Below are 13,673 nucleotides of genomic sequence, written 5' to 3'. Positions count from 1 at the left end.
TACCTAGAGTGTTCAAGTTATAGCTAACTTGAAGTTGTCGCAACAGTTGAGGTTGTGTGCCACAACGGGATTAGAGTTAATCCTTAGGTTTACAAAGAGTTTTTGTAAATGCTGTTTTGGCTCAGTGATTTTAGTGGAAGTTTAGGAAAATCCTACTAAATAGTAGGTCGTGATTTTTTCACCTTTTGAGCCAGGTGTGTTCCACGTAAAAATTTCTGTGTTCTTTATTTTCTGTATTTATTATTCCGCAATTAGTAGTAGTTGGAACAACTAAAGAACTAGGTTCTTCTATAGAGTAGTTAAGCGAAAATTGGGTACCACATAAATCACTCCCCTCTTGTGTGGTATTGACGCTTAAAACATCAATTGGTATCAGAGCGGGTTATCCTTGAAGAGGTTAACACCTTAGGAAAAGATCAAGATGAGTGCACCACCTGGAAACTAGGAAGGGCAATCCACTGCTAGGCCTCCACTCTTTAATGGCCAGTATTATTCTTGGTGGAAGAACATGATGAGAGACCACATCATAGGAGAGGACTATGAACTTTGGGACATAGTCACTGATGGTCCCCTGGCAACTACAAAGAAGAATGCTGAAGGAGTGGACGTGCCAAAGACAAGAGCTGAGTGCACTGTTGAAGATTTGAAGAAATGGGAGAAGAATACCAAGGCCAAGAAATGGCTTGTGTGTGGACTGGGTCCAGATGAGTACAGCAGGATTCAAAGCTGTACCACTGCCAAAGAAATATGGGACACGTTACAAGTGGCTTATGAAGGAACTCCTCAAGTATAGAGATCAAGAGGAACACTGCTATATTCTCAATATGAGAATTTCACTATGAATGAAGGAGAAACTATCCAGGAGATGTACACAAGGTTCACAACATTAACAAATGAACTTAAATCTCTTGGGAGAATTATCCTTGAAGAAGATAAGGTTGAGAAAATCTTAACAAGAGTTTTACCAGTGACTTGGGAAAGCAAAATCACTGCTATTCAGGAATCCCAGAACATTGTTGCCCTCAAGCTGGATGAAGTGATTGGAAATCTCACTGCCTATGAACTGAGAAGGCAAATCATGAAAATGGATGCACCCAAGAAGGAAAAAAGTTTGGCTCTCAGAATAGCTGAAGGAGCAGATCTGGAGGAGGATGAAATGGCTATGATCATAAGAGATTTCAAAAAGTACCTGATGAAAGGAAAGGGTTCTTCAAGAGGTACAACCTTTGACAAACCAAAGGTTCCTGAGAAACAAACCAACGAGGGTTGCTACAAATGTGGTAAGACTGATCACATGATCAAGAACTTTCCTCAATGGGAAATTGAGTGGAAGAAGGAAAGGGCTGAACGACGAAACAGGAAGAAGGAACAGGTTCAACCCAAAAGGAACAAAGGGTCAACAAAGGCTATAGTTGCTACTTGGGGAGAAACATCAGATGAGGACTCAGAAGATGAAGCTGGAGATGAACAAGCACTTATGACCATCAAAGAATCAGATGATGAACAAGAGGTAAGTGTCTTTCATCTCAAAGACAAGATTAAATTCCTGTCTAAAGAAAGGTTGTCTGAGCTATTGATAGACTTCATTTATGAGTCTGAGATAATTAACAATGAAAAGGAAGATCTGTCTAGGGAATGTGTGATCTTAAAAGCCAAGTGCAAAAATCTAGAATCTAGGGCTAATGAGAGTGATAGAAAAAATGCCGAGTTGAAGAATCATGTTCTTGAACTTGACACCAGTGTCTCAGAACTTAGATCTGAGAACTTAAAACTGAAACTAAGAACAGGTAAGGAAAAAGCTGATCACATACATCTCACCGTAGAAAAAAACTTAGGAAAAATGAAGGATGAGTTGTATAGGAAGGATGAGCAGATAAAAGTCTTGAAAGAAGATCTAGGGAAGGTAAAACATGAACTAGACAAAACTTGCAAATGGAACAAGGCTTCTGATGCACTTTCCTGATTAAAAGAACATCACAATAGCAACAGACTTGTCTATGGGACTCAAGCACCTAAGTGGGACCCTAAAAGCAAGTACCTCACTCTTCCCGAGAACAAAATCTGCACACACTGCGGCAAGACTGGACATTACAAAAATGAATGTAATGCAAAAGAAAAGGCCAGTCAAAAGAACAAAGCTTTTGTTCAAGAGAAAAATAGGCTGTCTGGGTAGGCTAAAAGGAATTTGATTTACCCCTTTGCCTATAGAAAGGGACCTAAACTAGTTTGGCTTCCTAAGACTAACCCTTGATTCCTTTTTTGCAGGTCCAAGTGAAGGAAAGTAGCCAAATATGGTACATGTATAGTGGCTGCTTAAAATATATGACTGGAAGTAAGAACCAGTTCCTTTCACTAGAGGACTTAAAGGGATGTAATGTCTCCTTTGGAAATAGGAAGAAATGTGAAATTATTGGGGGTTAAAAGGTAGGTAAGACAGACTCACACTCCATTGAGAATGTCTGCTTGATAGATGGCTTGAAATACAACCTGATTAGTGTGTCACAACTGTGTGATAGAGGTAACCTTGTAGCATTCACCTCTATCAAATTCTTTGTGATTAATCTTACCACTGACAAGATTGTTTTGCAGGGAAAAAGAGTTAACAATATTTACATTGTAGATTTGTCTACTCTTTCAGAAAATGAACTCACCTGCCTAATTGTGTTGGATAATGATCCCTTCATGTGGCACAAAAGAATTGGTCATGCTATTCTGAATCAGCTCAACAAATTAGTCTCCAAGGACTTGGTTATAGGGCGATCTAACATCAAATTTAAGGAAGACAAAGTTTGTGAGGCCTGTGCAAGGGAGAAGCTGGTAAGATCATCCTTTAAAAGCAAGAAAATGGTAAGCACAACCAAGACGTTGGAACTGGTTCATATGGATCTTTGTGGTCCAATGAGAACTTTGAGCAGAGGTGAAAATAAATATGTAATGGTACTTGTTGATGATTATTCTAGATTTACCTGGGTACTATTTTTAACATCTAAAGATAAAGCATTTGACATGTTTACTGCTTTTGTTAGAAAAACTCAGAAACAACTAGGTAATCAACTTGCATCCATTAGGTCTGATCATGGAACTGAATTTGAAAATGCTAAGTTTGATGAATTTTGTGATGAGCATGGTATAGATCATAACTTCTCTGCCCCTAGGACTCTTCAACAAAATGGAGTAGTTAAAAGAAAGAACAGGACTCTTGAGGACATGGTTAGGACTATGCTTCTTTCTAGTAAACTGCCCCACAACTTCTGGGCAGAGGTTATAAACACTGCATGTCATATTATTAATAGATGCATGACTAGACCTCTTATAGAGAAGACTCCCTATGAGTTACTTAAAGGGAGAAAACCAAATATATCCCATCTTAGGGCATTTGGATGCAAGTGCTTCGTGCACAATAATGGAAAAAACTCCCTAGGTAAGTTTGATCCTAGAAGTGATGAGGGAATAATCTTGGGATATTATTCACATAGCAAAGCGTATAAAGTGTTCAACAAAAGAACTTTGTGTGTAGAAAAAAGTATGCATGTAGTGTTTGATGAAACTAACATTCTTTCTGAGAGACAGGAACATGAAGATGCAGCCATTGGACTGGTAAAGGATTTGACTGAAATCTCAGTACAAGTTAAAGTGGCACCAAAAGAAGGAATAGGTGATGGAACAGGTTCGTCCATCCAAGGCAACCTGATAGGGGGAACTGATCAAAGAGTAATTGAAACCAATCCCCTAAAAGAACATGTTCATGACCTTGTTCCTCAGCAACAGAACATAGGAGAGACATCTAGCAGAAATCAGTTGGTTGGGAAACCTCACAAGTATCAAAGTTCTCATCCTATTGAGAACATAATCATTGATCCAACATCTGGAGTCAAAACTAGATCACAATTAATGAATCTGTGTGCTTTTGATGCCTTTTTATCTCTTATTGAACCTAAAAATGCTGTTGAAGCCTTGTAGGATGCAGATTGGGTGAATGCAATGCAAGATGAACTCAATCAATTCGAGAGAAGTCAAGTTTGGCATCTAGTTCCAAGACCCAAGGACAGATCAGTTATTGGCACAAAATGGGTCTTCAGAAACAAACTTGACGAAAATGGAACAGTAACAAGAAACAAGGCAAGACTGGTGGTCCAAGGTTACATCCAAGAGGAGGGTATAGATTATGATGAGACTTTTGCTCCAGTTGCAAGACTAGAGGCAATAAGACTCCTCATAGCCTTTGCAGTACACATGGAATTCCCTCTCCATCTGATGGATGTCAAAAGTGCCTTCTTGAATGGCTACCTGAAAGAAGAAATGTTTGTGAAATAACCTCTAGGGTTTGAGAGTAGGGAATGTCCTGAGCATGTGTACAAATTAGACAAGGCTCTCTATGGACTCAAGCAGGCTCCTAGAGCATGGTATGAACGACTGTCCAAATTCCTGCTTCAACATGGCTACAAAAGAGGTAAAATTGATAGTACCCTATTCTTAAGGGAAAAAGGTAAGAATCTCCTTGTAGTACATATATATGTTGATGACATAATCTTTGGGGCCACCACTGATAAGTTAAGTAAGGATTTTTCCAAATTAATGGGGAGTGAGTTTGAAATGAGTATGATGGGTGAGCTTAACTTTTTCTTAGGCTTACAGATCAAACAAAACCCAAATGGAACCATGATTCATCAGTAGAAGTATGCAAAAGAGCTGATCAAAAAGTTTAAAATGGATGAATCAAAGGAAATCGACACCCCCATTGCAACTGCCACTAAATTAGACATAGATGAACCTGCTTCATCAGTTGATCAGAAGTTGTATAGGGGTATGATTGGTTTACTCTTGTATCTTACTGCCAGCAGACCTGACATAATTTTCAGTGTAGGGCTTTGTGCTCGCTTTTAGGCTAATCCAAAAGAGTCTCACTTGACTACTGTCAAGAAGATACTAAGATATTTGAAAGGCACCACTGATCTGTGTTTTTGGTATCCTACAGGTAGTAATTTCAATCTATTAGGATATACTGATGCTGATTATGCATGTTTCTTTGTGGATAGGAAAATCACCTTAGGTATGGATTACTTTCTTCGTTCATTTCTTGTATCATAGGCCACTAAAAAGCAAAATTCAGTGACCTTACCCACTGCTGAGGCTGAATATGTTACTGCTGCCTCTTGTTGTGCTTAATTGCTATGGATCAAACAGCAGCTGGTAGATTTTGGCATTGAAGTTGGTTGCATTCCTATATTTTGTGATAACACTAGTGCTATAAGTATGACAAGAACCCTGTTCATCATAAGAGGACTAAGCACATAGATGTTAGACACCACTTCTTAAGAGATAACTATGAGAAAGGATTGATTTCTATAGAATTATGTGCTATTGATAAACAAATTGTTGACATCTTCACTAAATCACTGAGTAGAGAAAACTTTGAGAGGAACAGGTTGGAATTAGGGATGATTAAGATCACCTAATAGGTCTAGCTCAGAATGCACAATGAAAAAAAATATGAAAAAAATTGAAAAATGAAAAAAAAAAGATTTTTTTGGCTAGGAATTCTTAACTTGTGTAAATATATAGATTAATTCTTACTCAGCTTCATAGTTTAATTAGTATACTCCTGTGACATGTGTTTATATGACTCACTGATCTCTTACAAAATTTTCTCTATTATGGCATTTGAGGCATGTTCAAAAGAATTCTAAATGAAGAACTTGGTTCACCAGTATGGGTTCATATGAAAGCTAAGGTATGTTTTTAATACTCTGTACAATTAGAAAGATTAATATTTAAATCATGAGCAGAAGTTCTAAAACTATTCAATTCCTAGAAAATTCTATCTATTAGTTTTGAACCAGTTCCGTCTGCCTAGAACTCTAAATCGAAAAATTTGCCTAACATCTAGGGAAGATAAACCGATCATTCAAAATCTGGAATTTCAGGTTGATTAGACCTCTAATTGACCACTGCTAAAAGTTATCGTCGCCTATTAAATGTGTATTTCTCTTTAAATACACATCATTTCTCCTGCCATCTAAAAAATTCCAATCCGTAAAAAATTCTTCTTCACTTTCACTTGCCCTCTTCTCCAAATCTCTAATTCCCAAATTATCTCAAGAAACCAACGATCATGATAACCCACAAGACAATCCTGGAACTCCTCCACCACCCACTTCCTCAAATTCATCCATACCTTTTCTACCCAATACATCTCCAAAACCTAGACTGCAAAGGGTGAAAATGCTTGCTCGAAAGACTGTAGCGTCTGAGCTCTAAGGAAGAAATTAAATGAGAAGTTGAAGGTAATCCAGGCCCAAAATTCTGACACCAGCTCTGATTCTGAATCATATCAATCCGCTACTGAGGGGAAAGGACCTGGGTCTTCTGACTCTAAAAAGATTCAAGAATCTCCATCTAAGGTAATTTCTTCTGTGTCTAAAAATCTAGAAACTAGGTTTGTTCTGGTTGGGTCTGTTAAGGATGTAGAATTACCAGGGTCACGAAGTAGTGGAGGTAAAAAGAATTCTGAAAAAGAAAAAGAGAGAGAGGGTGCATCTGGTGAAGAAAGGGGAAATGGGAAAGGAGTAGTGCCTGCTATCTGTGGGGTTGCACAAGAAAGAGTAGAAGAGAGTGGCATGAAGTTAGGGGGAAGTGGTTCTGGGGAAGCTGCTGAGGGGTTGGTTCATCTGAGCACACAGAGAGATGAACCTATTTCATCTACTGAAGATACCCTAGCAGACCTGCTGAAAAAGGTTGGGGCAAGCTATGACCCAAAGAAACGCAGAACTCCCATAACAAAAGCCCCCAATATTGCTAAGCCTTCCAAGAAAAGAAAGGCTTCATCCCCAACACCCACTGCCTCTTCATTGCCAAAGGGTAGAGCCACAAGAAACAGGGTGAAACAGAGTAAAGCTGATCTACAAAGGGCTTTAGCTGAAAGTAAGAAAAAGAAAATGGATAAAGGAAAGGGAAAGATTGCAGAATCCTCAGAGGTTATTGAGGAAGAGGAGATGGAACTGGTCCATCACGAAAGGGGTACATTAGTGGAGGTTCCTACTCCCAAGACCAAAAAGCCCAAGACTTCCTCCAAGAAGTCTTCCTCTGTGTCTGAGGCTGTTGAACCTACACTAGCCAAGAGGACAAGATCTGCAGTGAAAAACGAACAATCAAAAATTTCTGAAGATGATAACTGGAGTGGAGAAGAAGAATAAAATGATTCTGAGAAGGAACATGATAAGCTTGCCATGTTTGGCAAAATAAAGATTTTAAAGGGTAGACTGCTGAAAGACCTGGTGGAACCAGGAATGATGAGATTGATAGATGCTTTAGCTGCTTAGGAAGGGAAGGACGTGGTCCTTTAGATGGATAGTAGGCTAGCCATAAATGAGCTAATTGAATTAATGGCAAATGTCATGGTTAAGGATGGCAATGTTAGTAACCTGGTGAAAGGAGTTCAAGTGCAGTTTGATGCAAAGAAACTGGGAGAGATCCTGGACATACCCTCTGAAGGGTTTGATGACTATACAAGGCAAAGGTGGCCCTGCCTGGACTCCCTCCCTACTGCTCTTGTAATTACCAGGAAGTTTTGTGATTCTGAAGATGTGAATGAAGCCAGGGCTGTGCAGAAAAGTGAAATGAGGCCTGAGCACAAGGACTTGTTTGAATTTGTCAACAAGTGTTTATTGCCCAGACAGGAGAGAAGTCAAATTGCCAATTACATGGATCTAGTTCTTATGGAGTGCCTGGAGAGAGGAAAGCAAATCAATTGTCTGCCTTCATTATCAAGCTGCTCGACAGGGTTATAAATGGCTCCAAGGCTCATGCTACTCTTTATGGCTTTATTCTAACCACAGTTCTGGATAGTCTCAATGTGCCTCTAAAGAAATGGGAAATGGTCTCGAGAAAGGATCACTTTGGCATCAATACTCTTCTTGCTTGTGACTATGCAGTCAATGACATCCCAAATGAACCTGGTACATCCTAGAAGACACCCATCAACAGCAAAGTCAGGACTCTGGTTCAGGAATATGTAGCCAAGGATGCTGAAATAGCTAGGCTTTTGGCTCGTGTGATTGAAGTGAAATTTGAGAGGGATGGTCTCAGAACTGAGCTTGCCAAAGAAAAGGAGAAAAATGATGGAATTCTTCATAACATGCTGAACCTTCTCCAAGCCCAAACCCAACCCTATAGTTCTTCCAAGCCTTAGGACTCCTAGCTTTTGTCTCCTGAACTTGTTTAGTACCTCAGTGACCCAGATTAGGGATTTTTCTATCTTTTATTTTTGCTCATGATTTGGATGTTTTTCTTTCTTTTTGTGGATTGTTGGTGGCAACATATCTCTGTCAATGATAACTACTATTTTGCTCTTGTTTAATGTTAATTTGTCCTTGATATTTTAAATATATTTTCTTGATTACTGATGATTACTCCATGATTACATTTGCAGTTGCCGCAGTGGCCATGGGTACTTATTAAAATCTGGGAATCACACTTTGTATGTAACATTTCGATGATGCCAAAAGGGAGAAGAGAGTTGTGCTTTACACACATTCTGAAATAAGTAATATTTATAACCTAATTAACCTGGTCCTTGATGTTAAGTGAATTTTCTAAGTTTAGTATTGATGGTTAAGCTGAGTTCTTACAGGTCCCAAATAAGTAAAAAGCACAGAGTTTGTCATCATCAAAAAGGGATATTTGTTGGCCCAAGAACAGGTGAAGTTTTGAAGATTGACAAAAGAACTCAGACATGGACCAGGTCCATCTTGTGAAGCACAGTCATGATCAACCTATACATGTGAGATGCACGTGAAAGAGATAAGTCTTACTGATTAAGCAACAATATCTCTTGATCTGATCGAAAAGGATGAAGATAGTGTTAGAGTTTGAGATCATCATGAACTCTTCCACGATAGAAGAGCAGCAATTGAGTCACAATCAAACTCTGATTACTAACCTATTAAATGTCAGTTTGTTCTCTTTTACAGGAAATACACATACGCAAAAGTTAAACTAAATTGAGAGCAAAAGAGCAAGGCGATTTTGCAAGCAATTTATGTGTGATTTGAGTGTTCACTCCTGAAGCTACTTGAACGAGATAGAAGAACCAGTTCCATCGTGTCTATCTTTTATTCTAGTTCAATTGTAGTAGGTGGTTTAAAATTATACCTTTCAGCTTTCATAGAAGCAATTGTATTAGGTACCTAGAGTGTTCAAGTTATAGCTAACTTGAAGTTGTCGCAACAGTTGAGGTTGTGTGCCACAACGGGATTAGAGTTAATCCTTAGGTTTATAAAGAGTTTTTGTAAAAGCTATTTTGGCTCAGTGATTTTAGTGGAAGTTTGGGAAAATCCTACTGAGTTGTAGGTCATGGTTTTTTCACCTTTTGAGCCAGGTGTTTTCCACGTAAAAATCTCCGTGTTCTTTATTTTCTGTATTTATTATTCCGCAATTAGTAGTAGTTGGAACACCTAGAAAACCAAGTTCTTCTATAGAGTAGTTAAGCGAAAATTGGGTGCCACACAAATCACCCCTCTTGTGTGGTATTGACGCTTAAAACATCAATTAGTTAATTTCTGGAGCAACTAGCTACTAGTTATTAAAATAGTTAGTTTCTTTGTTAGCTAATATGTTGTTTTGGTTGTAAATTAGTTCCGGTGTGTAGTTTGGACTTTGGAAGAAGACTTGTACCAGATTGTAGTTTGTTATTTTCTTTGGTCTTATGAATGCTCACACTAAACATCAAGTTGGTACTTTGATTTTGCATTTGAATTAGAAGTAGTAGTTGAGACGTGTTGTTGCTATGCATAAGTAGTAAAAGATTGGTTTGAGCTTAGTTGGTTTCGTGATAAGATTGGAAATAAAAGAAATGTGTCAAAGTTATGTAAAAATCAGTAAAATAGGCTGCTACCTTTTAATATTACCACAAGTCCACATTTATTTTAGTTTTAAACAATATAAATTTGTTAAGGTAATCTTCTTACAATAGTCTCATCTTTTAATTTAGTAACAGATAATTGCAAAGTCAATCCAACTAATCATACACTACCCATATGTTAAAAAAAAAAAAAAAAAAAAAAGTGAACAATCAATGCACAAAAAGAAAAAAAAATATTTTTCTTCTTTAATTAATTCCATAACATAGTCCTTAAAATTAGTTAATTCTTTGTTTTAGAAAAATTGTAACAGTCTAGTTAATTCTCCAAAATGAAGCAAAAGATTTTTTTTCTTAAGTATTACGTCACTTTTTTTATTAATCCACCAAATAAATTAAATTAGATTTAGTTCACTAAATAAACTCAATAAGATCAGATGTTTTATTTATTTATAAAAATAACTCAATTACTTAATCACAAATGATCATGACTAACTCAAAAGTAATTTGTTTTAACAAAAATAATTAATTTCGTCTTAACCGATGTCGGGACGACTCATTTTGGAATAAATACATAAATAAAATGGCCAGGTCGCGAGGACACGTCATATTCCAATTCTTTCAAATAAGCTTGTTATTTATTAACTTTGAGTAGGCTCCAATTTTAGGTGCGGCGCACGAACTAAGGTCGGGGATATTCATCTTGGTTAGCGTAAGCTAGGGTTGGGGATATTCGTCCTAGTTTGAGATTAATTAAGTCATCAACAGTAAAAGTGGACATAGGCAAAACATGAAAACCGAATAAAGCACAATTTATCCATAATTAATTCATGCCAAATTTAAGTTAATAAAGCAACTGTGCTAGAACCACGGACTCGGAGAATGCTTTACACCTTCTCCCCGATCAACAAAAATCTTTATTCGGACTTTATTTTTGCAGACCGATAATAATAGAGTCAAATCTTCTTTTGACTAGGGATTCAAATAAAAAGTGACTTGGAACATGCAAAAATCAATTCCAAGCGGGCGAATCTGTAAACAAAATAATCCTTATTCAAATTTGTCACTTTAATTGAAAAACTTTTTAACCCACTATTCATAACATATATATTTTGGGGGTAGAAAAGGGGTGTGACAGTTATGACCTACTTTATGCATCAGTGTTCGAATTTATTTTGATCAACACCCTTTTGGAAGAGCGTTTGATAGAAATGGTTGGCTTAATAAACAATCATATTATCATCACCTGCGGAATCATATCATTAACTTTTGAAAATTAAAATGGTTTTCAAAGACGTTTTGATAAAAGAATTCCTATTGTCGCAGTTGGAATCTACAAGACCAAGATGTTGATCTAGTGCTATATTTGGAGAAAGTGCCTTAATTAAAAAAAAATTGTTCATTAGTTGTCTTAAGATTTTTTATTATTTAAAAAAAAATTAAGACACAAAGAAACACATTTACGAGTATATGTCGGCCGACTAATGTGAAGTTCCCCACGGACAACCCACACATATTGTGGTCAAGATGGATTCTATCATAATCAAAAGTCATCATCAATTCAATTCTCATATTTGGCATCTCAAGTACATGCACAAAAGCAACTTAGGATGTAAGTTTATATGCACATTCTTGAAATAGAACCTATTTAGTACGTAGTACTTAATTAGTTACAGTAGTATTATTTATTCTCTGCTACAGAGCTATGGTTTATCAAATATATCAGATTATCATTTGTTGTGTAGGCCATTTCCTTATTTGTACTTGGTATTAATTCTGGCAAAAGCACAAAACTGGGAAATGAGGTTCTTCTTCCTTAATATTGAGTCACAGATTAGTACCACTACTATAGCCAAGAAAATGTGAAATCATATAGTACTAAATATTAATTTCAGATGCCAAAACCATAAATTTCCCCTCCTCCATCATTGAAAACCCCCTCTGTCCTTTCCCCTAGAGAGACCCCTTTTTCCTCTCTCTCTCCTTTCTCTTTTTATTAGACGCATATATTCTCTCTTCTTTCTCTTTCTAGGGTTTTCACCTGAAATAGTTTTATTTCGGTGATATGTTAGGATCCTTTGGTTCATCATCTCAATCTCATGATGAAGAAACTGATGATCAACGGCGGAGATTCAGTTCCACTTCCCCTGCAATCCAAATCCGGCAACTACTCATTAGCTGCGCGGAGTTAATCTCGCGGTCCGATTTCTCGGCCGCAAACAGACTCCTCACCATTTTATCAACTAACTCTTCCCCTTTTGGTGATTCAACTGAAAGATTAGTCCATCAGTTCACTCGCGCACTTTCTCTTCGCCTCAACCGTTATATCTCTTCAGCCACTAATTTCTTGACACCATCTAATGTTGTTGAAAGTTCAAATGATTCAGCTCTACTTCAGTCATCCTATCTTTCCCTAAATCAAGTGACTCCTTTCATTAGATTTAGTCAGCTAACTGCTAATCAAGCGATTTTGGAAGCTATTAACGATAACCAACAAGCGATCCACATCGTTGATTTTGATATTAATCACGGTGTTCAATGGCCACCGTTAATGCAAGCACTAGCTGATCGTTACCCTCCTCCAACTCTTCGGATTACCGGTACTGGAAATGACCTTGATACCCTTCGTAGAACCGGAGATCGTTTAGCTAAATTTGCTCACTCTTTAGGCCTTAGATTTCAGTTTCACCCTCTTTTGATTACCAATAATAATGACAATGATCATGACCCTTCAATAATTTCTTCTATTGTTCTTCTCCCTGATGAGACATTAGCTATCAACTGTGTATTTTATCTTCACAGGCTCTTGAAAGACCGCGAAAAGTTAAGGATTTTTTTGCATAGGATTAAATCCATGAACCCTAAAGTTGTAACGCTGGCCGAGAGAGAAGCAAATCATAATCACCCACTTTTTTTGCAAAGATTTGTGGAGGCTTTGGATTATTATGCAGCTGTGTTTGATTCATTGGAAGCAACTTTGCCACCGAGCAGTAGAGAGAGGATGACAGTGGAACAAGTTTGGTTCGGGAGAGAAATAATTGATATAGTAGCAGCAGAAGGAGATAAGAGAAGAGAAAGACACGAGAGATTCAGATCATGGGAAGTAATGTTGAGGAGCTGTGGATTTAGCAATGTTGCTTTAAGCCCTTTTGCACTCTCACAAGCTAAACTTCTCTTGAGACTTCATTACCCATCTGAAGGATACCAGCTTAGTGTTTCGAGTACGAGTAATTCTTTCTTCTTGGGTTGGCAAAATCAACCCCTTTTTTCCATATCTTCTTGGCGTTAAATTTAAAACCCTAAAAAACAAGATTTTTATCTATCTGCATGGTGAAGGACAAAGAGGTCTTCAATCTCAGGTTCTTTTTTTTTTTTTTTTTATATATATATCTTGTTTGGGTTTAAGGTTATTGGGCTGATGAATGTTTTAATTTTAACATAGGTCTACTTACGTAGTAGTTATAGGTTGATAATGAGATATATTTAACTAAGTCTTTGTATAATGCAGATCCTGAACTTAATCTTTATTTGTATTATTTTTTTTTGTTACTGAAAGATTCTGTTACCAAATTTTATCAGTCTATTTAATTAGAGGCCAACGATTGTTAGGTATGTGGCACTTCGAGTGGGAAATGATATATTCCCATTAAAGGTGTTAATTAACCACCAAATTGTTCTTTAGGTCTGTTTGTCATTTTGTATTAAGGTGGATGGTTCATTATATATATCTTCTCTTTAATGCTAATCATGCTTAACCTTTTCATTTAGTACCAGCAAGCATATTTGTTTACTTTATTGGTTATTCCTTATCAAAGTC

At 37.2% G+C, this 13,673-nt stretch overlaps 2 protein-coding genes across 2 annotated transcripts; both read left to right on the top strand.

Annotated features, from left to right (window-relative positions):
* The first annotated feature begins 508 nt into the window (after positions 1-508).
* Positions 509-2,921, top strand: LOC138873417 (uncharacterized). The gene is made up of 5 exons (XM_070151887.1): positions 509-787; positions 1,001-1,903; positions 2,266-2,371; positions 2,471-2,817; positions 2,916-2,921. The coding sequence occupies exons 1-5, from the start codon at positions 509-511 to the stop codon at positions 2,919-2,921; spliced, it is 1,641 nt and encodes a 546-aa protein (XP_070007988.1).
* An 8,556-nt stretch (positions 2,922-11,477) lies between these two features.
* Positions 11,478-13,348, top strand: LOC104216657 (scarecrow-like protein 18). The gene has a single exon (XM_009766770.2). The coding sequence runs from the start codon at positions 11,922-11,924 to the stop codon at positions 13,143-13,145; it is 1,224 nt and encodes a 407-aa protein (XP_009765072.1). The 5' UTR covers positions 11,478-11,921; the 3' UTR covers positions 13,146-13,348.
* Positions 13,349-13,673: the final 325 nt, after the last annotated feature.

The sequence above is a fragment of the Nicotiana sylvestris genome, chromosome 7 (assembly GCF_000393655.2).
Source record: "Nicotiana sylvestris chromosome 7, ASM39365v2, whole genome shotgun sequence".
Taxonomy (NCBI): domain Eukaryota; kingdom Viridiplantae; phylum Streptophyta; class Magnoliopsida; order Solanales; family Solanaceae; genus Nicotiana; species Nicotiana sylvestris.
This window is presented reverse-complemented; position numbering and strand designations above follow the sequence as displayed.